This window comes from Leptidea sinapis, chromosome 1 (assembly GCF_905404315.1).
Source record: "Leptidea sinapis chromosome 1, ilLepSina1.1, whole genome shotgun sequence".
In the NCBI taxonomy this organism is placed as follows: Eukaryota; Metazoa; Arthropoda; class Insecta; order Lepidoptera; family Pieridae; genus Leptidea; species Leptidea sinapis.
Genome location: NC_066265.1, coordinates 33,494,861 through 33,521,002, shown reverse-complemented (window position 1 = coordinate 33,521,002; position 26,142 = coordinate 33,494,861). Strand labels below are relative to the sequence as shown.

The 26,142-nt window shown below is 33.3% G+C and overlaps 1 protein-coding gene across 1 annotated transcript in view; it reads left to right on the top strand.

Moving 5' to 3' along the window:
* Nucleotides 1–4,528: 4,528 nt before the first annotated feature.
* Nucleotides 4,529–26,142, top strand: part of LOC126966156 (nitric oxide synthase-like protein) — a 138,328-nt gene continuing 116,714 nt past the window's right edge. The window contains exons 1-2 of the mRNA XM_050810118.1: nucleotides 4,529–4,630; nucleotides 16,577–16,943. Of these exons, the coding sequence (XP_050666075.1) occupies nucleotides 16,707–16,943 (237 nt within the window). The 5' untranslated portion in view covers nucleotides 4,529–4,630; nucleotides 16,577–16,706. The remainder of the gene's footprint in view (nucleotides 4,631–16,576; nucleotides 16,944–26,142) is intronic.

Here is a 26,142-nt window from a genome sequence, read left to right as displayed (position 1 = left end):
ATTTTGTCATTTACGTATATTAAACAACAATCAAGCTAATAATTTTCTGAAGCTATACTCTGCCTACGCGTCTTTTAGGCAGAGTTTTCGTTCAGTTGTGTTTTGACCCGTATGTTCATTTAATGTCGCCATTGTACCGCCATCATGTATAAAATGTGTGAAAATTGGGAGCTATAAACATAGAAAAAACTCACACGACTTCAGAACTTTTTTTTTTCTGAGGTCGGGTGAGAATACGTTTTAAACGTTAAATACTAATAACACTTTTGTAATAATTCTCAAATATGTCTGCCTTGGATTTTTTTTAAAATAAAATAGAAGTTATAAGTGTAACAAAAATAAATTTCAACATTGAGAAAAGCCATATGTTGTAACGAGTTAATATGTTTTTATAGATATACTTAGAACCAACTGAAGCCTTCGTATAAATAATATAATAAAATGGAGTTTGTTCGAAGACATACTTCTTTGATAGTTTCATATTATGTTATATAAATTATTTGTGACACTTTAATTGCACGGAAATTAAATACTTTGTGGTAGTATTCTTTTTAATACTTTTAAAATGAAACATTTGTTCGAAGCTTTACAGTGTGATACAGGGGTAGAAAGTAAAGTAAACGAATTATTATAGACACACTTTTCACACACAAATTATCTTGCCCCAAGTTAAGCATATATAGCTTGTGTTATGGGTTACAAGACAATAATATATTTAATACAATATACTTACTTAAACATACATAAATTCATATAAACATACATAAATACATTTAAACATCCATGACTAGGAAACAAACATCCATATTCATCATATAAATGCTTACACCTACCGGGATTCGAACCCGGGACCTCTAGCTTAGTAGGTAGGATTATAGTCATGAGTTTTTAAAAGAATTAAACTAAACGAAATAAATTTTTATTTAAACATCATTTTTACAACTAGGCAACCAGATCGTACGCGTATATAGCTTTTTCGATTTTTGACAAATATCCATATGAAAATAATTAAATTAAGACTTGTAAATAAATATAATAAACAACCAATTATAAAAATTTTGAATATTTCATGCTAACACGAACTCGCATCTATGCAATTTTATTGTTTGTATAAAAACTCCATGCTGCTAAACTTTTTAATTTGACTTCCAAATTTAAAACTAAACTGCAAAAGTAACGATCGGGCTCATTAAAGAAAAACACGACCGCGTACAAAGATTACGCGTATGCAAAAGATTTATATTTTCGAATTATACTAAAGCCTCTGAAAATACGCCATACTTAACAACTGTATTCAAAAAGTTTAATGTCACTTTGTTATTGACTAACGGCCGTTTTCAATAACCTATCTATCCTTAGGTTAACTTACTAGAGGTAGACAAATCTTTCCTTTTACGCTTATTTACACTTCAATAACCTATCGACATAAAGCATTGGACTATAACTATATTGGACAGAACTATGGATAGATAAGATCTTGTCACTAAACGGTGACAGCAATGTATCCGTAACTAGAGATACGTTATTGAAAAAGGCCGTAAGACTACGACGCTCTCTATATGCCTCTCGTCTACCGGAGGTTAGCGGTCAGCTCAGCGAACTTTGTCCTGATTTGTGCCATATCAGGTCTTCCACTCTATTGATATGAGTCCATTTCCTAATATTTTGGAGCCATGACATATTTCTGACCGGTGCACACTATTCTGTCCATTATCAGAAATTATAAAAGGACGTATTCAAGTTCTTCTTACTTTGGCTTCTCTCCAAGATACACCACAATTTAGCCAGTGTTACGTTAAAGTAGACTACTAGACTTAGAGTATGATATGTTTTAAAATTTCAATGGTGATCGGTGTTAACGTTACACCAAATTTTATTTTACATTTATACCTGAAACAAATATACATTCTGTTAGAGTTTAATATATTCGACGGATGTACACAAACAAAATTACTTAAATTACTAAATATAAGTACTAAGTGATATTTACAACATCGTATCACCATTGAAATCATCATCGCATCTCATGATGTAAGATTTGACCTAGATATGATACTTTTCTTCGTCTGACAGTCAGCACAGCTCCCAGTTTCTGCCGACCCGTTGGAGTTCATCATCATTCAAAACTTTCTGGGCTCTCTGGCTTTTATTTATTTTAATAATAAATTTTATTGTAACGAAACTGTATGAGTTTCTTGTGCCTGTTCTTCTTATATCTGAAGCATAGATTTTTGAATGGATTTTAGTTTTTAACCTTCAATAAGAGATTTCATATCCTTTTAGAAGTTGACGTTGATGTCTTCAAAGTAGGTCACTTGAATTGAACTTCAAATCCGTTGCTACGCAGGCCGAAAATATACAACTCGACTACTACAAAGTCAACCGTACAATTTTTTACTTTCTCCCTACATTTATAAAAAAATGGAAAGTAATTAAAAAGTTTCTTGTCATACGACTCTCATTTTAGCTATTACAATTATAGCACTATATTTGAAGTTATTTTCATCATTAAATAGTTTTACCCTATCGGGTTAGCCTTACACCTACAGAGCGCGTTCCAGGTGGCGAAGAGTGCCCGGAAGGTTGGAGGGGATCAAACTCTTCCCGTCCGAAGCAAAAAATAGTTATTTCATATAATAATGTGTTTTTTTTATTCAAAAGGTATACATATTAGAGTAAAAGAGACAAATTTTTGAGAACTAAAAGTTATTCGGGATCTCTCGAAAGTGCCTCAGTTCGAGCAAATTGCTTTCACAAAGTTTGACGTATCAAACCGCGTAACTAGGTACAGGTATATGAAATAAAAGGGACAGTGCAAACATGGTTGGTTACTTGGATATTAGTATGAATATAATATTGTATAGAGTTCTAGTAAAATATTATAAGAGATGCCACATTTGACATTCTAGGCAATATACAGTCACTAGGTAAAATAGATAATATAAATAAAAAATATTTTAAGCACAAAACACATTTTAGTGGTACTGAATGAGACTGAGCTTTCACGCTCGGATATATAACGCTAACTACTCAGCTATGGATGACATAGTTGTATGAACACACGTTCACATAGCTATCCGTTAAGCGCTGCATTACATTATAAGCTCCTACCGTTTCACCGCGAGCAATGTTGTTCGAATTATCGGGAATCCAGAGCTTTGGCGTTGCGTTCAGACGTCCCTTCATTGTGTATCTACCGCATTTATCACGAAGAGTGTTCCGTAGAGCTGTTCGACCAGATTCCACCTGCTCATGACAAGCCACAAATTAGGATATTATCCCCAAAAACCTGGATGTGTGGCGTTCTTCTACAGTGCGGCTTATAAGAACTATCTTCCACCTACAACCAAGCTTTCTTGTGTGGTAATTGCAGGACGATACGACATGGGTACCTACTTTAAACAAAGTACACACTTTGTAAAAGCCCAGTAACGCTCCTGTGATTCCTCTGGTGTTGTAAGAGAAAGTGGCGGCGGTGATTATTTAACACCATGTGACCCGTACGCTCGTTTCTCCTCCTCTTCAATTCAAAAGGTGCAGTCAAATAGTCTGAAAGGATATGATAAAGTATTTAATGTGCACAAGATATGAAGGCAATACTATAAGTGACCAATATAATATGCCTTTGTAAAGCTCTAAAATTATACTAGATGACCAAGGAAGTGGCAATCGCTCGAGATTGAGAGACCTAGTATTCCGATATTAGGTGAGATTCGACAAATAAGTTGCTTTTAGAAGTAGTGCACAAGATTGAGCCTTATAAAAGTTAAATTGAACAAGGTTAATTTTACCCCATTCCACGACCTTCTCATGAGAAGACTCGATAAAAGATACAATTTTCTTTCGGCACTGGTAGTATTTCATATCATATTTTGAATAAAATATTTGAATATGCCTAAAGCAGTAACGTCCATCATTGATTCAGGGACGTTCCTCATGAATTTGTATAATATTATGTTCGTCATGAAGAAACAAAAAGTTTTATTTAGTGTTAAAAATCTGATCTTGATGAAGTTTTCAATTCTGTATAACCAGTAAATCCCGTATTGGTAATTGCCGCTTTTGGCCGCTTACATCTACAAGGCTTCTTACATTTTCATTGATATAGCCACTCTTTAATAGGACCGGCTAACCGTTGCAGTCAACCGCATAGCACTATCACCGGCCTACATATTACAAACCGGTTTCTTGAACAAGATTCAATATTAAAAAAATAAGAAGAACGAATAAAACATTGACATGAAGACAGTTTCAATCGTTTCTGATTGGTATTGACATTGACAAAGAGAATGAATGGGCGCTTACAAAGTTACAAAAAAAAGTTTGCAATAATATTTGTCAGAGAAGCGTGTTTTTCATTTTTAAGAATCGCAAAACTTTTACACAGGTATCGGAAGAAGGCAAGTTGGCGCGCTTTACTCAATGAAAACTTTATGGGGCGGGACTTGTCTGCGCATGTGCTCTACGGCCGCTGAAGAATTGCTTCAAGCTTTCGACAACGATGGCTGTCCAAGCAGTCGTCGCGTTACCTTCAACCACTGCGGACTTCCCCGGGGATGAGCATCCGCATTAGTACAGTTATTCGTATATATAGAAAGAAATATTACTGACTTTCCATACATTTAAATAAGTAAGCATTTCGCAAAAGTTACATAAACTTTTCAGAAACTTATGAAGATGGAAATTCGTCTTCTTTATAATATCTCGTTGTTTAAAGAAATGAAAATCACTAATTAATTAAAAATTATTGAAAATAGAAATAGCAGCAGGGAATTAATAATATTATCCCCAAATTAAGAAAATGATAACATGCTAAATAATAAATATTTATTTTATTATTAAATTTATAATCTTCCATTTGTATACATCCAACAAGTCGTTAAGTTAAAATTACTTAAAGAAAAAAATACTTTTAATATCTCTCATCAAGGACCACTCCACATTCCAAGTAAGTCCATTAATTAACTTCAAGATCTACTTATCACTTCAGTCCATTTAAAATTAAAATTTTAATATTTTAATTCAAACTAGGAATTGAAAGGCAAAAACTATCACCCATTCTAAAAATTATGCCTCAGACTTGAGAAGAACGGGCGCAACAAATTCGGAGGGCTTCTTTTTTTTTTCATAAAAACAATAATTACATAGCCCGTTCTATTCCCAATCTGTGGTATTATTAAAAAGTCATTTATGTAATAGTAACCTTTACCACACAAACGTTTTTTAACAATTCTTTTAAATTTCGTAATGCATTTATTCTGAACATTTTATTTATGTAAGAGGATGACAAACGAGCGTACGGGTTACCTGATGTCAAGTGATCACTGCCGCCAATCCATTTTCTGGGATCTTGTTGTAAAAGCATACATCGTTCCATAAAAGACTTACAAACTCAATAGCCTCAATATCGAAATGCGCTGTAAGTACTGAAATTATCAATACTTCTTTAAAATTAGGCCTTATATTATTTACAATTTTTGCACGAGCATATTTAATTTACGTTAGATTAAAATTTTCGGACAGTGAAATGTATTATTATTAAATATAGATTACAAGGCAATCATATAAATTAACTATTAATTTATACTCCATATTACGAATACTTAGTACTCTGAATTCATTCGGTATAAAGAGGACAAAAACGATTGCATATTCGAGACTCAAAATTTTATTTACGGTTAAGTTTTTAATTAGTTCATGTAAAAGGTGTAACATTGATTACAACAAATAGGAAAGTTTAACAATTTAAGTTCAATGTAAAAGTTAAATAAAATTAAAAGTGCTTATTTCGGCATGAAGTTTTAAGTACGTGAAAAATAATGTATACCATGCAACTAAAATTACCAATAAATTAGGATTATTACACTTTGAAATTAATTAATTTTCGTACGATCATTTCTTAAATATTATATGATAGGGATTACAATAGTAAGAAGTACATTAGGGAAACATTTTAAAATGTATATTAATTAATTAATAATAATAAAATATAATATAATAATACTGAAACGATACTACTTCAAGCTTTGATCATTCTACCAACTTAACTGGTATTACTAGTATTAGTCTATGAGTAGTTGTAGCGTTTCCCATCATGTAAACTTGTAACTGTTGCATTCAATTTTATGATACCAAAGTACCTACTTGAACTTGCAACCTTACAAATAAAACTGCATACAGAAATTTGTACATAGAAAGACACATAAAAAACATAATAAAACTGAAAGAAGTATTATAGAGACTGATATTGTCTATTGGCAATGAAGTACCAATTTAACTTCGGTCTAAAATTGTAAATTGCCATCGAAGCTAAAATAAAACTTGATCGTCACCTAATTGTTAGTTATGTATACTGCGAGGGTGATAACCTAATATCGAGGAGGTACCCGCTCTACCCACAGTCGTTAATTGATGCTTTACTATAATATAAGCTCCTGAATGACGTGGTTTAGTAATAAAAATAAAAGATAATAATAGTTCAAAAAAAAAAAAACAAAAAACACACTAAAAAGCAGAAAATTTTGTTTGGTATTCGAATTTTTTTTTCGAATACATATTAGATAAATCGGTTAAATATCTTGAAATCTTTTTGTTTTATTATTTTGCAAATTAAAAATGGAATAATTTTATCAAATTAATATATTGTCATCGGTCCTCGATAAATCTACAAAGTTTGAACGAAATCTGGCCGTTTAAAGTGGGTAAATATCGCGACCAAATCATGCTTACTTGGTATATAGTCTTTATTTTAATAATATTCTTTATGTGAAACGGCAGAATGCAAAGTACAGTTCATTATACGTAATATCTTTTTATCGAAGACGAGGAAAAACGAGTGTATAGCTTACCTGGTGGTGAGTGATCACCGCTACCCACATTCTCTTGTAACACCAGAGGAAACACAGGAGTGCTGCGGGCCCTTTAGAAAGATGTACTCCATTTTTTTTAAAGTTCCCATGTCGTATATTTCTGGAAACACCGTACTAGGAAGCTCATTTCACAGCTTGGTTTTACGTTGAAGAAAGTTCCTTAAAAACAGCTCTGTGGATTTATGTAAAGATCCAGCTTTTATTGTATGCTCTTTATTCCTTTTGAAATACTATTTTTTTAAACGTTTGGAACTTGCATTAATAAAATGGTGTGTGTTTAAAACATAAACGGAAGTGAAAACTTCATCAAACCCAGGTTTTAATACGTAATACAACTAAGCTCACTAAGCGATTCTCCCTTACCTTACCCGAGCTGACTTTATCCTACCGAGCATTACATAGGCGAGTCAAATTAAATAATGTAGTTATTTAATGTTTATATAACAATGCAAAAAATAAAGTGTTTATCATTTCTAAACATGTTTGTCACTTCAAAAAAATATAATTTTTAAAACTCATTAATCATTACTACGTTAAAAATAATGTTACATGTTTCTTTCTCTCGAATGTATTCAGAGTGTAGTCCATTAGTCTCCATAGTATGCAAAGTCCGTCCTTACCCGTAGTCAGTACACTACGGTAGGGTTCGTTACCAATTTTAGTTTCATAAAATCCAATTTACACTATACCAAAATTACACTTCTATAAATTAAATAAATATTATAAATTAAAAAAAATATACATATAATATAACCAGTGGTACATGAATGTTATTAAAATAATTTTTATTGATCCGTATAAACCGTTCCGTACCAATAACAATATCACGTAAAGGCACTAAAGTATAATTTTCAACTAACGCCATATTATAGGAAAGGTCCTTTATTGCGTCCTTATTTTTTATGCAGAGCTTTAAAGACCAATACACATTATTACTCGACTATGGCCAAGCAAAACAGAGGTTTATGATTTCTACTGGTATGTATGTTTGTATGTTCATCTGTTCTCTTGCGGCTTTTTATCCTACTTTTTATTAAGCATATCTGTTATCTATCTCATATCTAGATTAAAATATTAGTGGATTATTTTGAATAGTTAGTACATATCAACACACATATGTAAACAGACGACGTCGCAGGCATCAGTTATATTATTGTCGTATTTGTCATTATAATTTGTAGTACTTAGTTCAAGTACCTATGTTATGTACGATATAACTTTAAGTTAATGTAAAATTTTAGATAAAAGGAAAAACAAAAAAGAATTATTCGGAAAAATATCCGTGTCTGTATTACTTTTACAGAGGAATTTCACTCTGTCAACGGTTTCAATGAAATGTACCGCTGTGTTTTTTTTGCAATACAAAACAGTACATATTCCAGCTGAATATATTTTAAACTAGTTGTAATGTGCGATTTTGTCACCACAAATAATAACGATGTATACGTTTAATTAATAATAAACTTTAAATACTGATTATAATAATTAAAACACAATTTCATACTTAAATCCCGATTATGCATTTATGTGTTTAAACACTATATGAACGGATATTACCACTGATCTTTACGTAAATAGCATTACTATAAGGTAAATACCAATGTTGCTCAATAATACTTTGCTAACAGCAAAAAGCAAGGCGTTACACTTCTTATACTGTACAATTAAGTTCAATACAATAATGAAGTTAATAATAATAATAATGACACACATTTTAAACAAATTATCTTGCCCCAAATTAGGCATACATCTGTTGGGTGTTATGGGTTGCAAGACATTAATATAATAAATACAAGATACTTACTTGAACATACAATATAAATATCTATGACTCGGAAATAAACATCCATATTCATCATATAAATGCTTGCACCTACCGAGATTCGAACCCGGGACCTCTAGCTTAGTAGGTAGGATCGCTAAACACTCGGCTATAGAGGTCGTCATGATGAATTAATGTTCTCTCTCAGGATTCTTGATTGAATTCAAAATTTTCAGTGATATCGTAATCGCCTCCGTCAGTAATTTCAAAAGCTACTGAAACAACTTCACGTCAGAAAAAAGCGCTACTGACATACTTACCCATCCAGCATTCTGTGCAAAGAAGGATTTCATAATCATAACTTCTTTCACTTTACACAAGTTTCTTCTATAATTCTGATAACTTTTTAATGTTCTGCTTAGAGAGCCGACTTCGAGGTCTGGAGGCCCCAAATTGTTTTCCAAATAGTGTAGTTTTTTTTTTTTATGGAATAGGAGGACAAACGAGCGTACGGGTCACCTGGTGTTAAGTGATCACCGCCGCCCACATTCTCTTGCAACACCAGAGGAATCACAAGAGCGTTGCCGGCCTTTAAGGAAGGTGTACGCGCTTTTTTTGAAGGTACCCATGTCGTATCGTCCCGGAAACACCGCACAATGAAGCTCATTCCACAGCTTTGTAGTACGAGGGAGAAAGCTTCTTGAAAACCGCACTGTGGAGGACCGCCACACATCCAGATGGTGGGGATGATATCCTAACTTGTGGCGTGTCGTGCGAAGGTGCAATTCGGCGGCAGGAATCAGGTTAAACACTTCTTCGGGGAGTGTTCCTCGTGATAAATGCGGTAGAAGACACACAATGAAGCGACGTCTCTACGCAACGCCAAGTGATCCAGCCGTTCACAGAGCACTGAGTCCCCGACAATTCGATCTGCTCTACGTTGCACGCGGTCAAATAGATCGAGCTGATATTGGGGTGCGCCAGACCAGAGATGACAGCAATACTCCATGTGTGGCCGGAACTGCGCTTTGTAGAGCGCTAGAATGTGGGCCGGCTTGAAGTATTGCCGTGCTCTATCGATGACGCCCAGCTTCTTCGAAGCCAATTTGGCTTTGCCCTCCAGATGGCCACGGAATTGGCAATCGCTCGAGATTTCGAGACCCAGTATTTCGATACTAGGCGCGGCTTTAAGAGAAGTGTTCTCGAAGAGCGGTGATACGACAAATGGGATTATTTTAATAATAATATTTTGTGACACCAAGTGTGGATTATTTTATTATTTAACAGATATATTAATATAAACGGAAACAAGTATTGTCTCAAATTAAATTTAAAGTTTAAATTTTAACGGAACTTTCCGAGAATTTCTCGCCTTCATGAATGATTTTTCTCCTTTGATGATTTCGCTGAAATCCAGTTTGAAGCCACTTTGTGGTCACTTTCAATGTTCAGGAGAGAAAGCTTTGAATTACAGTTTTGTCCCATCGTGGTTTGAAGCCTATTTTTATAGTTTTTATTTTTTGAAAATGAGCGCTCTTCATTGCAAGTGCATGTCTCTATTGTGTGAAGGTCTCGGGGCTGTAGCCGTGGTTGCCCTCGCTTAAATCCAGACCTGGCTCTGTCGATATATCAGCTTTTTCTTGGTGTTACACTGATAACACAGTCCTTACAGCAGAATTTCTTTTAGAATTGTCTGTGTCCGTTTGGTCAAGTAATCTTCGAAAGAACTTCACCAATAGATAGTTTATATTATAACATATTAGTCTTTATAAGGAATAATACATAATTACAAGAAAATAAATAAGAATGTCACAGACAATTCTCATCTACGAAATAGTAAAATAAAAATAGAAGCTACGCAGACGAAATTAAAAAATTAAAATTGCATGATGTAGAAAATAGTTCTGAAAAAGAGTTCTTTCATCGTTTGTGACTCAACGGGAAATCCTGTAGAAGCTTTGTAAAAAATTATAACTATCTCGTCTCTTGGAGTCTGGAATTTAGTCTTTTGTTGAGGGATGATAGAAAGTAGTTTTGCATGTTACGTAAATATCTATATAATTAAACATAATATAAACTCTTTGCTTGTATTTTGCCGTTGAAAATATCTTTACTTAGCTGACGTAAGTAATTAGAACGATTTGAATTGACAAGCCAGACATTCAGCAGGTGTTGAGTAACACTTAATACCTAAGTATCCATCCTTAACCTGTGGTGATACATACTGTCCATTACAAAGAAGTGTTGCTCAGGGTTCAATTTCGAATATACCCATACGAATATTTACGTCTCAAGCTTGAAAAGAATGGAATGGAAGAATGAAATAATTTCGTCACAATAAAATGTTTTATTTAAATATCCCGAGGGCAGTCGCTCTATTCCCAATCTGTGGTAAAATTAATTAAGTTACACACAAAAGTTTCTTACAAATCTTTGGAATGATGTAACACATTTGTTTTGTACATTCTCTGGGATCATTTTGTGAAAGCATAATATGCATCATTCAACAAAAGTCTTATTGAGTCGACTTAACCGAGTAGTAGGGATAACTTGTATTGTTTGATTCTGGTGTTAACATTATGATTAACATTATATTCTTGACTGAACCCTAACATTCAACCCTGCGTCGCAGTTTCGTTCGTCACTTTGAGATATAAGATGTTGTCTCATTACCCTTGTAACTTCACTAACTATAGCGCCCTTCAAACATATAAAATATATCTTCATATTATTACTTGATTACAGAAAAATGAGCCGCTGTGGTACTCAAATAACAGGAATCCTGTACAAAGCCTCCCACCGGTAAAATTTGTTTTACAAATTAAATTATTGCAGAATTATAATTCCTTTTTGAATGTTTTACGAATGGAAATGCAAATGAACTTGTACTTAACTCATGTATTATGTATGTTTATGAAATTGGTTAAAGATTATCAGTATTACATTTCATATTGGAACTTTTTAGAACGATGCAACAAAAATTCTCAAACACTAAATATTCAATGCTTTACACGAGTAAGTAAAAAAAGTAAATGTAAATTAATACGTAAAGACAAGAGTTATTGATTACAGTAGATGCATCAATCCACACACACCGTAAATAAATAATGGTATTTTGCAAGCATTTTACAAGCATTTTTAATTCATGGCCATTTAATCTAATATAATAAAATATATAGATATAATTTTGACTCTAACAGACGACAGAGTTGTAAGACAGTAGTATTTCATAATATAAGTTACATAATGTCAATCCATATCTAAGTTCGTAGAGGGACTTAGTGCTAGCAGTTCCTCAAATCCTCTCATTAGAAGCACAAGATTACATCTTAAGTATCGTATGAAATCTACTCACGAAGCTTGAACGAACGAAACTTTTTACACTAAGGTCACTTGACATTAAAGAACTAAGTATTTTATACCACACATTGTAATTAGTAACTGAACATTTTTTAACATCATCTTTAATAATTTTTACAGTATTTTACATTAGGGAATTTAATTTTATGAACGCACTTTCGTGGTATAGTAATAAGAAGCATATAAAAAAGACTAATACATCCTTAAGGCTTTACTTTTACATGTAGCGAACTTAATGATATGCTAAGGGATTATGGACTTAAGTACCCTTTTTTATATTTCTATCTTACACATACGGCATCAGATTAGTACCTACAGCACCATTCTGTAAAATTATTAAGAATGTTCAAACTCAAATTGAAATAGACTTAATTTAAATTGTTATTTTTACTAACACGCTTATATTAGATTTGTTATGTTTGTATCTATGATCCTTTGAACCTGATTTCGACCCATTTTAAAACGTCGGATTGAACTAAAACTTCACACACATACGTATAGACTTACTTTCCTACGTATACTTAGTAGGACTGATTACAATACAATAATTGTATACAATAAAACTTATATTTGGTTACTGGTTACATTTCCAATTTAAATTTATTTTCTAAGAGTGTTTAATTATAGTATGAAAACAAAACGAGTAGGTAAAATAGTAAATGTAGATAAATTATTAAAAATCACTAGTCTTATAGCATAGACGATTCATCTTAGAGTATAATATATGCATCAATCAACACACAACGTAAATAAATAAAAGTATTCTGCGAGAATTACAATAATAGTTATATAATATATAAAAATATAATCATTTAACTCAAAATTTAATTTTGTTAAGTTTTGAAAATAGGTAAATATTAATTAATAAAACTTATCTACGATAAAATAAAAAAAGGAGAGAATAAGTAAAATAGCTTCATTGATGCGTAGGTATGGAGTATGGATTGCAATGGACTGCTACATCAGGTACTAGATACGATTAGGGATGAACGTAACTGACGTTGCAATATGATAGGATTTCTCAGGCATAAATTGATAGCTTATTGCTCAGAAGGTTTTAGAACTTAAGAAAAACAAAGAAATTTTATTGATCTCGGGTCGAGATGACATTTAGTTCGAAATAAAATGTCAATTTGCAAACAAATTCGATATGATAGTTGGGGCCGACTCTAGTTTATCTCTGAATTATAAAAAATATAGTATCTGCCAGAAAACTCTTAATTACCGCTATTACCGGTTAAAATTTAAGGTGGTTATATGCGGCTCTTGAATGCATCATGGAGGCTTATGATATTATGTGGGTAGCTAAAGTAGTATATGGAACTGTACATAATTAGGAATTAAAAATGCCCTTCATTATGTACAGTCAGATAAACTAATTTATCAAAATACAACTCTAGACAAATTATGCGTAACTTCTTTCCTATCGCTTGCTGAATATTTTTTGTGGAAGTAATTTCGTGAAAAGGACGGAAATTTGTTACAACTAACCGGGGAAGTGTACGTTATTTGATCTAACCAAAGGGCGCGTGCTATTTGATTTGACCAATGAGCGCGCACGGTGCCAAACTTTGGCGTGAGAGTGGTAGTCTGGTACCGCGTCTATAAAATTGGTTTCAAGCTTCAAAAGATTGTAAAGATTATCTATTTTTCCAGTTAAATACTATGTTTGAAAATATGTCTAACGGAGAATTTTTCACAGTTTAGTAACGAATACTGGTATTGCATTAGGATACATGGTTTCATTTAAGGAATTTCTGAAACAGTTGATTGTGTATTTGTATAAGTCAACTAGCAATTTTATCCCAAAATTTCAAATCGATCTATCAGTTACATAAAAATTACATGCACTGATAACCTCCTTTTTTATAAAGTAGGTTAAAAGACTGGAATAACATTTCGTATTGTTGTTATTCGTAGATATTTTGAGGAAGGAATGTTTGATTAATGTATTCGAACGAGTAACGAGTACATGACATACAACGGATTGTACGCTTCGGCTTAAATTTGTAAAATGTAAATATCACAACATTTGAAATTGAAATAAAGTCAGTCAAATGCGGACTTTGATGACATATAGCATAGCGACCATCCACCACCACCATCAACTGAATCCTTAAAAATATTGAAACATACATTGAAATTCATTTTTTTTACAAAAACACCGACATAAGCAACCGAAAAATCAAAAAAAGAAATCTGCACAATATTGTTTAATTCGATAATAAAATCCCTCACACAACTTCTATTCAAACTTGATTTTAAATTGCTTGTGTATATCAATCACATATGTGTATATTTGGTATGTAATATGTACATTTAAATGGCTGCCAAACTATTTAGTTTATACATTGAATTAGAACAATATCTACCTGCATCATGCAGTATCCGTAATAACGTTATCCGTAGTGCTGCCCTGGGGCTACTTAAACTACGTGTGAGATATTCCTGAACATCAATTTTCAAAATAAAGTGTTCACGTGGGTGTAATTAGGTTATTTACAATCTAGTTATAGGTAAGATTATTCTGCCCGTTTCCGATTAAGTCCCCTTACAGCCGTTCGATAAAAATCGTAACTATCGTTGACTTTTCTGTCCCAATAAACTTATCGACGGCTACTCACCTTATACACCGTACACGTTGTCTGTGAATGGGACGACGTATAGCTTACCAGCGATAGAAGTGATTGACAAATTGTACAAATTTAATTTGTAATTAATCCCAGAAGTGAGGATTATCACTTAAAAATATAAGAAATTGTTGGTAAGTGAGCTCCTTAGTATTTTCAATATTTAACTAGCTAATGTACACATTCACAAATCAAAATTGGTCACGCATTTTCGGGCTGTCAGATCGTCCTCACTCTTATATATACTAACAGCCGTTCCCAATATACTATCTTCAGATAGAGATAAATTACTACCTTCTACTGTCAGTAATTAGCTGTCAATAATCTGAAGCTGTCCCAATATACCCGATAAGTCATTCTTATCGCCTTATATTGAGACGCGTGAATTGCAATTTCCATACAAACTTCCATCGCTGGTAAGTTATACGTCGTGCCATTGACAGACAGCGTGTACGGATAAGATTAGTTACCGTCGATAAGTTTATTGGGACAGAAAATTCAACGATAGTTACGATTTTTATCTCAAATAAGCGATAGATTGAATATTGGGAACGGCCGTTAGTCTATGCTTTGACCCATTACAAACCATTCTGTCCTAAGAAGCCTCACTGATAAATTTGATGATGTATAATAAGGGATTGTCAACATAAACATAATTCGAAGAAAATATCAACACGCTTCACGAATAACTCAAACAGATTCATCTTGAAAGAAAAGATTTTCAAAATAATATTCATTCAAATATATATCTTTGATAACGCACTGGAACTAACAGGGTTCCATCGTGTTAATAAATCAAGAAGTCAAATGTATAGAAAATAAGCAGAGCGTTACAGTTTTGTTTGAAGCGTTTATCAATTTTACCTGTTTGTTTTATTCACGTACGCCTAGACAAGAAATCATTCGACTGAAAAGCTGTTTTGTGATTTCCACTTCAGATAACATATTCCCTTTGTCACATGATTTTCGGCTGAAAGGTGGAATTTAGACATTTGAGAAGAGCCATGTTACTGTCCTTACCACAAATTTAATTTGCTGAGTGTTAGTGGAACTAATATTCGCCAAACTAAATTGATAGCCTGCAAATCCGTAGGAAGGCGACCCAGTTGATTTTTCTTAACATACTCATAAACAACCTTATATACTGTACAGATGTTTACTAAAATAATGGCATTCGTGTTTCCCCAATATTTATTAAATTTTAAAGAAATAACTACGGATTAAATTGTCCCGTTCAAGTCACATGTGTAAGCTATGATAAAATATTTGATATTTTTCAAATTTTAACTTTAATATACATAACTAATTTTCTGAATTATACCACACCATGGGAATGGAGCAATCATGCCCTTCTGCCTAATGATTGAATAAAATCTCTTGAAAAGAGCTCTTGGTTCGAGGTAGAACGCTTTTGCGATTTAGACGTTCAATAGTTGATTTCAAATCGTTAATTTTTCAATTATAATAAAAATGTTTCAATTTGTTAAAAATTTCAAGTGTCAATTTTATGATAAACTCAGACAGAAGTATCGCCGGGCGGAGTCTGTTAAGTTTCATGCCCGAAGATAAACTATCAAGAAATATATTATGTATCTCCAAGTTCAATATACGATTCGAACTCTGGTTGTTTTGTCAATAACGACACGAATGAGAATATTCTATGAATATTCTGTACTGTAAGAAAAACCTTGGCCAGATGCTTGCTTGTCTTTGTAGAAGATACGGTTACTGAATCTTAGTTCATATCTTTTAGACCGATGCAATAAAAATAAAAACTAATAAAATACTTAACGATGCTTTCAACATAAATTTGATACTAAATTAAAAATCAATAACACACAAATATAAATTAAGTGATATTTGAGTTTTTTTAATGTATTTGCTTAGTAAGAAAAACTTAATGTAATACTAAACTACTAAGCGACGAATTTCCATCTTGAACTGTGTGTTTCTAGAGAAAGATGACTAAAAATATCGAATAAACTTTCTCATAAATCTAATAGTTTAATAAATATAGTGCTTATAATAATAATACCATAAAGCAATGAAAGTGTTTGAGCTCGGCTGATAATACAGATAGCAAGCATGATGTCTCAGCACTTGACCAGCATGTTCGAACAACTCGGAAACTTTACGAAAAACAATTTGACGCCGAGCAACAAGTCAGTGAAGGAGAAAGAGAAGGCAAATATGAACCATGTCAATCAACAGACCTCTCCTTCACCCAAAGTGCAGCCGTTGCTTTTGAAGAAACCCTGTAAGCTGCGTAATGTGTCATCTAAGGCTGAATCTTATGACACGCTCTACGGTAACAGCACAATGGTAAGTTATTTTACTATTCTATACTTTCCTTTGGCGTGTTTGGATAGTTGAATATGTGATAATAGATAATAGATTGTGCGTGACGTAATTTAATAATAATAAATCTTTATTTGTTGCAAAGAAAAAATACAATTTTGCTTAAAATTACCCTCGACCCTCAAACTAGGACAGCCCGTGACATGGGGGTCAGTCTCTTCCCAGTTGTGCATTGTAAAATGTCAAATAACAAACATCAACATATTTTAAGGTCTAAGAAATGGAAGTTATGCAACAAATTATGAACACAGAAACTATTTTATATATAATTTAGGGCGTGTATTGTGTGTGTATGTGTATGTGTGTGTGTGTGTGTGTGTGTATGTGTGTGTGTGTGTGTGTGAGTATGTGTTTAGCTTTTTATTTTTCAAATGCTATACCTAGTTAAAGTAGTGGTTATCGAATAAGATTTTCAGTAGTTTCGTAATTTAGGTTTCTTAACATGTTCTTGAGTTTATGTCTAAGTTCATATATATTACAATGCATAATTTTAAGTTTTGTATTAATATTTTTGAAAAGATATCGTCCCAAATAGTTATATTGGCGTTGAGCAAGTGAACTTTTTGTTCGGGGAATGTGTATTACAGGTCGACGTCGGGGAGTACTGTCCAGTGGTGGAATTCGGTGCATCCGATGGTAACGTGTAACGCTTCTGTCTATATACAGCTGACGTACCGTAAGAAGTTCAGTGATTTTGTATAGTTCCTCAGTAGAGAATCTACGAGGTTTACCGAGCATCACCTTTATGATAGCTCTTTGCGCTCTTTCTACCTCAATAAGGTGTGAGGAGGCTGCTCCACCCCATGCAGATTTGCAATAGATCAGTAGGGATTGACATAGTGCTTTATAAACCTGTATTATCAATTTGGTGTCAGCAACGTCACGGAGGTAATTGGTAATTGTGCAAACCCTTGTAATACGTAACTTATTATGACTTCTTATTTTAGTACCAGGATAACATAAATGAGGTTTACAGCTGAGAGGTTTTCAAAACTATACAGGGCGTACCGCGGCTATGCCACATGGACGGGAATTATCTTAAATATTGTTGATGTAATAGTTAATTGAAAGAAGATTATACTTTAATTTAAAAAACAATTTAAACTGCGTTCCTATTTTTTTTTGTTTATTTGAATCGGGAATCAAACCCACTACACGAGAAATACATGCCCTGTAGCTTCGATCTCAAAGCTTATTTTTATTTTCAGAAAAAAAGGGGGGTCCGTGAATTTTAACATTCAATGTAAAATATTGCTCAGAAATATGAAATACTGACATTGCCGTAAGGACATACAACTGACATTATCTGTTCGATTGCGATCCGCGTTACGCCCCGTATAATATAACTGTAGTATAAGCACATGAATCACTAGGTTTATCAGCTTCCCTTGTGACATATTTTTAGGTGAATATTACCTGGGTGATCACTTATAGTAAAGTGTTCGATACGCGTTTGTTTTTGAGCTTAAATAAAGATGTACAAGAAGAATAATATGATATGAGGTCACGAATGACGCGTGTCTTGCCTCATATACTAACGGCATGTACCAGGACTTCATACATAGTTCAGAGTAAACACCTTGTTTGATTATTTATTATTATACATCGACTCGACAGTAGTGGGTCACTATTTGTAACGTATATATCAGCATGTCTTATAACGATAGATGGGTTCATTTTGTTATGACAAATGAACGAAAGCCTTTGTCCTCTATAATATATTTACGTAGATTGACAGCAATAATTACTGGAGTGGATTTCTGGCAAAAGGTCGAGCTAGTCGTACGTGGCACGATCATATCGGGTGATGACACACTCTTACACAAATTATCTTGCCCCAAACAAGATATACCTGCCCTATGCCTGTAAGATTTGAGACAACGATATAATATTTAATACCACGTACATACATATATACATATAAAGAAATAAAGCGCTTTCGCAATACGTCCGATCCGAAGCCGATCGGTATCTGTGTAAACACGGTCCGAAGTAGTCGGAAAACTATTTCTATGGTACTTTACGCACTAGATCTGGATTCCGTCATCCGATTTTTTTTCGTCAACCGTAATAGAAATAGTTCTACGACTACACCTAACCGTATTTTCACGGGTACGGATCGGATTCGGATCGGACGTAGTGCGAAAGCGCTCTAAGTCAGAAACGAACGTCCATATTCATCATATAAAATTTGCACTAACCGAAATTCGAAACCGGGACTTCTAGGGACTGTCATTGTCATCAAAAATGCTAATTGAAGAATCAGGGTCCGTAAGTTCTGCCTACTGATCATGAAGACTGTGGAATTTTGCAGGAAGTTAAATAATATTTTTGGCAACATATACCAAGTGTACTAACGTAATTTCAATGCCAAATAGGACAATATTCAAGACGCAGTCACTCTATTTCTACTGGTATGTATTGGCATTGCAATCAACTATCATAAATTGACTTACTATGAATTGGCTTTGTTTGAGAGGATTATCGTTTGTAGATCTGCATTGGACAATGTATGTTTGTGGTATTTCATTTATTTTCAGTGCCGAATTGAAGACGATTTCATACTAAACTTAAGGATATTTTTTGAGGCTTGATGGATATTATTGATTAATTTATATTAACTTTGAGTAGACACTGATATTATCGACTTGAATTATTGTTCCATGCCCCGCGGGACTTTATTGTGACAGAGCATTATTACAAAGTAACGCACTGTACATGTTACGATAATAGATTTTATACTTAATGTGAAATTAAATGTGGGAAACGCAGTAGAATTAATATTCTATGTTGAATTTATAATTACTATAGTAACGAGAAACAAACTGGTACCCAATGTGAATAAATTTACACTAATATCTTTAATATTCAACTTACTTTCAAAAAACTTAAAAAAAAAAATAACAAAAATGACGCGACGAGCAACACTGATGGTAGATGATATGCCACGCCCGTTACAATGGAAATAAGTATTTTTGGTTGAATTAGTATTGGAAAGCGTCTTTGTAATTATAAGAATCAATGAGTACATATGTATTTGTATTTATGTGTGTATGTCCCCTTTATAATATTTCAAAATAACTGAACTGATTTTAAGGTAGTCTTCAGATGACCGAGTAAAAATTTATTGGAATCGGGTCAATAGATCATATATATTCTGATGTTTTTGGTTATGAATTTATTATGCGCCGCTGGTCGAGGTTGCTGTAAGTCCTGGGTTAATTCATAATCAGCCTTATAGCATATAGTATAGCCTTTGTTCATCGTTCTTATATTTACTAAGCATTCCAACCACTCGAAATAATATATTCTAGTGTGTGTGTTTTTTAACACACACTCAGACGTAGCAAATAATACAATTACGAGATAAAAACCTCGCACGCTGATATAGGGAGAGGCAACCATCTTAATGACGTCATAGTCCCGCCAATTACAGAACAAGGCACACATCAATCAGAAGGACAATTTTCAAAACGCTACTATCACAAGGTACTTTCCCTATATTAAAGTAAAGGCAAAGGGAAAAGACACGGTGGGTCCACTCGACCAACAACTTCGATAGCATTTTCTTCTTTAATAATAAGTATTATTCTATACCCAGCCATATTGACTAAAGTTCTAGTAATAAGTACATCTACCACCCACATGATATTACTAGCACCAAAACAATAATTTATAATGGCCAATACTTGTTGTTGTTATCGTGAATGATAAACGCGTTCATTAACATTTATCTAGCACTCAATTTTAACTCAGACAAACTATGCAGATGTAATTTGACACAGATTTGACCGTAGCCAGCTGTGTGCTAATTTCATTTAATTCAGCTGATGGTTATTGATACGCCCTACCCATTACAATGTAGTACCGCTCAGGATTCTTGAAAGACCCAAAAATTCTGAGCAGCACTACACTTGCGCTCGTCTCCTTGAGACATAAGATGTTTAGTCTTATTTCCCCAGTAATTTCACTAGCTACGGCGCCCTTCAGACCGAAACAGAGTGATGTGTAAATTACTGTTTCACGGCAGAAATAGGCGCCGCTGTGGTACCCATAATATAGCCGGCTTCCTGTGCAAAGGAGCCTCCCACTGGTGATAAATCAGTCTCATTCAGTGTCCACAAAATAAAGAGCTTAGTACGTCTATACATGTTTTCACTTAAAGTGTCATTTTGGCAATCTTCGGATGACTGCCTCTCAATCCATAACTTTAATGAATTTGTTTGTCATCAGTACCAAGGCTATCAGAACCTAGTTCATGTAGAAGGAAATGGTTGGGTTCGAGGATCGGAGTCACAAAGGTAGAACCGCGATAGAATTGACAGATTATGTTTGCGGTTTTCGAATTCATATACACGTTTATTAGACTTAATTAGGTTGACAACACTCTTGTGATTCGTCTGGTGTTATAAGCGAGTATGGGCCGCGGTAATGACACACCATAAGGTGATTTGTATGTATGGTCGTTTGATTTTCTCTTTCATGAAGACAATAACTATTAAGCGGTACCAACAAGATTTGGCAGCACAGAGCGTCCGATACTTTCACATACATTTTTTAGACCGATATACCTACATAAGTATTCTGGAATGCAGCTAATTAAACGTGGTTTTAAAAAGGGCCCATAACGCAAATATGTATAGATTGGAAAATTCTAGGGCCAATTACAATTTTCTTCAGACAATTTCTTTAGCAACTTATAATATCTCTAATAAAAATAACGATGGAATTCTGGCCTTTATATTACTTATTATTCCACTTTAGGCGGAATTTTTAGGAAGGAAGTATAAACAAAATTCAATTTTACTCCTTTAGAGGTAACCCAAGACTCCTTAACTTTTCATTCAAATAAGTTTGCAGAGTTAAGAAACTCTTTTAAATGTAAGATCATGTGAATATGAAAGGCCCGTGTTATTTATTTATTAGAGGTTACTTTATGAACAACCCCAAAATGCCTACGTGATATTACGTTTGTATCAGGTTTCTCACTTCTACTGAAGGTAATATTTTGTTAGGAAAAGCGAACTTATGTTTATACTATCTTATATCAGTATTTATTGAATGGTTAGTTTGACTCAGCTGAAACAGATATAGAGATAAAAACAGGTTGGGAGAAAGTATATTCACATATAGCATGTATAAACTTGTAACAAAATCTCTTTGCACTAATTATATCTGGCTGGTTTTCATGATATTAAAAATATTATAATAAAAAAGGAATATGTAAATTAGTAAATTGTTAATTCCATTTGTATTTCTTTCAGTCAAAATGAGTGAATCTTCTGAAGAGTTCGATAAATTTTACAGATTATTTTATTTTGAAGCTTGGAAACTTCTTTAGCCGCGTTGGGCACGTTTCGGTTAGAGAAATTCTTCGCGTCACCGACATGCTCGTCACTGGCACACGTGATATATTAATAATAATAAAAAAATATAAATAGTTGGACATTCATTGAATGGGTGAAATCTCGTAAGTTCGCGTCACCGAAATGCTTAATGCTGCTAAACACGGTTCATTACACCAAACACACTTTACGGTTCATTACACCAAACACAGCGGAGGTACAAACCAACGTACTTATAAATGACCAGAGATTGGAACTTGTGGACACTACGGTCTTCCTGGGTATCACGTTAGATAAAAAGCTTCAGTGGGGTCCACATATTACCCATCTAGCAGATAGACTCAGCTCTGCGGCATATGCAGTTAGAAAGATTAGAGAGTACACGAATGTTGCGACCGCTAGATTAGTGTACTTTAGTTATTTTCACAGCATCATGACGTACGGTATATTACTATGGGGTCATGCTGCTGACATTGATATAGTGTTTGCTCTGCAAAAGAGAGCTGTTCGTGCTATATATCAGCTTGGTTACAGACAGTCTCTCAAAGAAAAATTTAAAGAAATAAATATTATGACTGTTTATTGTCAGTACATTTATGAAAATTTAATATATGTTCACAAAAATCGTCACCTTTTTGCTCTTAATAGTGATTTTCATTATTATAACACTAGAAATAAGGGATTGCTTGTAACTAATTCTAGTAGGCTTCATAAGATACATAATAGCTTTAAGGGTAAATGTATACACTTCTACAATAAAGTCCCAGCCACTGTTCAGGCATTGTCTATAAATAAATTTAAATGTTTTATAAAAAAATGGCTCTGTCGTAAATCCTATTACTCCACTGCTGAATATCTAAATGATCGGACAGCCTGGGACTAGATTGTGATTATTTTATAGCAACTGTACAATATTGTATATTTTTATTGAAAAGAGCGCAAAAAAAAAAGAATGCTGGGAGAGTTTCTTGCGCCGCTTCTTCTCTCTCAGAGCGCCATTTGTTTCCGAAGTGGCAGTAGTATCTAGTAGTATAAGAAATGACATCAAAAAGAATTCTAAAGGAATCAATTTTGAGAAAATAAATGCCTTTTATGCCTTTTAACAGCTGACGTATTGTGTAATATTAGTGCTGTGGATATCTTAAAAGTGTAATTGAGTGGGTTTACGGATTGATTGACCATTATGACGATACGTCAAAAGCATATGCTTGTATGACGATACGTCACTCGAACGGTTTGCTCAGTTGTCAGAGAGTTATACGTCCGAATAGACCAATAATAAGCAAAATGTCTATTGGTAATCATTCTGCATGTTCTTGGCAAGGTATAATTTTATAACAAGTTTATTTGTAAAGCCGTAAGTCTTCTAAATTTATAGGATAGCAGACAGATGTGGAAAATGACATGTAATTTGAACAAAATAAAAATACCGCCGAAATCAGTATCAAAAATAAATATGAAATTATATAAATATTAACATAAGTTAATATTGCATCAACACTTAGTAATCGTCATGAAGCAACATCACTTCGTAAAGGGACTTTGACATGGGAAGAAGAATTGATAAGAAACTCCCAGCCTATATTTTGAATCATATTATAACAAATTAGCCAACATAATATAATATAATATAATACTGTTTTAGGTGACCTGCGCAAAACCAGACGAGAATCATGCATCTTTATCCTCTATATAATCTATGATGCTATAGTAAGCCGTCACTGCCAAAAAAGTTTTAATATGTCGATACTAAAATTTAGAGAAAACATACTAGATAATTATAATATACTTATGTATATATATTAAATACTTATTTTTGTTTGCGTGGCCTATAATGCTGGGTAAAAAATGGAATCATCTTATTTTGTGTTTCTTTTTTATGGTTGTAGTAGTCGTAACTCAAATGTGCAATTTTCAGATTTAAAGTTAACTGTTTATGTATGATGATTTTTTTAGATTTTGTAAATAAATCATGGAGCATGATGAATACGAAATATTAATTATTTCATACATTCTTCTATTTTCATACATACATAAAAACATATTCATATTAAAAGGCTTATTTCATATTATAAATTATAAACATTAATTCTTCCCTTTTAAAAATAATAAATAACCATTGTCCTAAATAATGAACATGCATAATAAGAAAAGCGCTGTAACATTGAAATGCAACAAAGAAGTCTGTTCCTACTATAAGACCTCACTAATTCGCAAGTCAGCGTAGTTTTTGTTTGGTTTATTTTCTGCTTCATCGAGTTTGCCGTTTAAATTGCCACAATCTGGTTAGGTTCGAGAAAATATCACAATAAATTGCAAAGTGCACAGAAAATAACAAAATAATATTTTTGTTCTTACTAAGTGCTACAATGGAAAATGCTTCAGATGTTGTGATTTTACTAAATATTCTTTTAAAATCGCTCTAGCATCGTAGGAGCATTGTGTTTATTTTTCTGCTTTAAAAATCTCACACAATCCTTCATCATGCTCATCAAGCTTGAAGCTTCGAGTATTTAAATGCTTTTGTGGTGTTTGGTCGAGCTGCAGAGTCAAAAAGGGAGGAAGAGAACCTGAAGAGATAACAATTGGACTGTATTTTTTTATGTTTGTTACCTCAGAACTTTTAACTGGGTGAACTGATTTTGATGATTCTTTCGTTATTTAAATGCTGGTACTTTTCGTGTGGTCTTTTTCAATTTGATCGAGTTCTGTCTACGACATCTATGAGAAAACCATAACAGTCTTAAATTTGCAGTAAGTATGTGCGCGACAAATGGACGATTAACTCAATATCACGCCACCCAATATCGCCGATTCTTTTTTTATTGGAAAGGATATACTTCAAGGGTAGTTTGATGAGACATTATTACGAGAAGATAATGTAGTTACAATTATTGCTATTTTTGGGGTCGGTGTCATCCAAGGTAGGTTTGTAACTACATACATAGTTGTAGGTGAGATGTGCTTGTGTTGCACGTGCAACGTGAAGGCGAAAGGCGAGAGCGGGGCCGCGGCGGGAGAACACCGATTCTAAAAACAACAAACTAACTACATTATGGTGTCGTAATATTTGATTGACTTTTAGTTTATTACTTTACTTTATTTAATTTTTCATTATTCAGATGTGGAAGAATACATAATTATTTTTTCACTTTTTAGTGTATATTAAATTGTTTTGTAATAGTTTTTTTTGGAGTCGGTTGCTCTTTTTACTATCTACAATCGTCAGCGTTTTAGAAAAGTAATGAACGGTATGGGACTTACGTTATGTTATGTGGTCATAAAGATCTAATTGTCACATCGTAGCCAACAGTAACACGTTACCAATGACAGAAATATATTAGCTATGAAACGAATGTAACTTGGCTAAGACCTCTTTGTAGCTAATTATTCTATTGGGCATGCCTTACAATGCCACATTAAGTACAAAGAATTAAAGAGAAACAAAGAGTTGAAAATAAATTAATTTAAATATAGAATTTCCGGACAAAAACCGTCGCAGGCGGTCCCAGAACACTCTATCAAATAGTCATCACAATCTGATTATTGGTTTCAGAACGCTACGGAAAACATACAAACATTGACATGATTGAAGTTAATGAATAATTTGACAGTAATTGTGTTTACACAAACAGTGAATCCAATCTATGATACGTAAGTAAAGGTTGATGATTATACTTTGTGATTATTTATATACAGTTTTGCAACGTCATTTAATACACTTACATTTAAACAAAATTGAAAATAATTACGCCTTTTTGACATTTGAAATATATGCACAGCGGTCGTACCTATCTATAAAAAAATTGCACATTGTG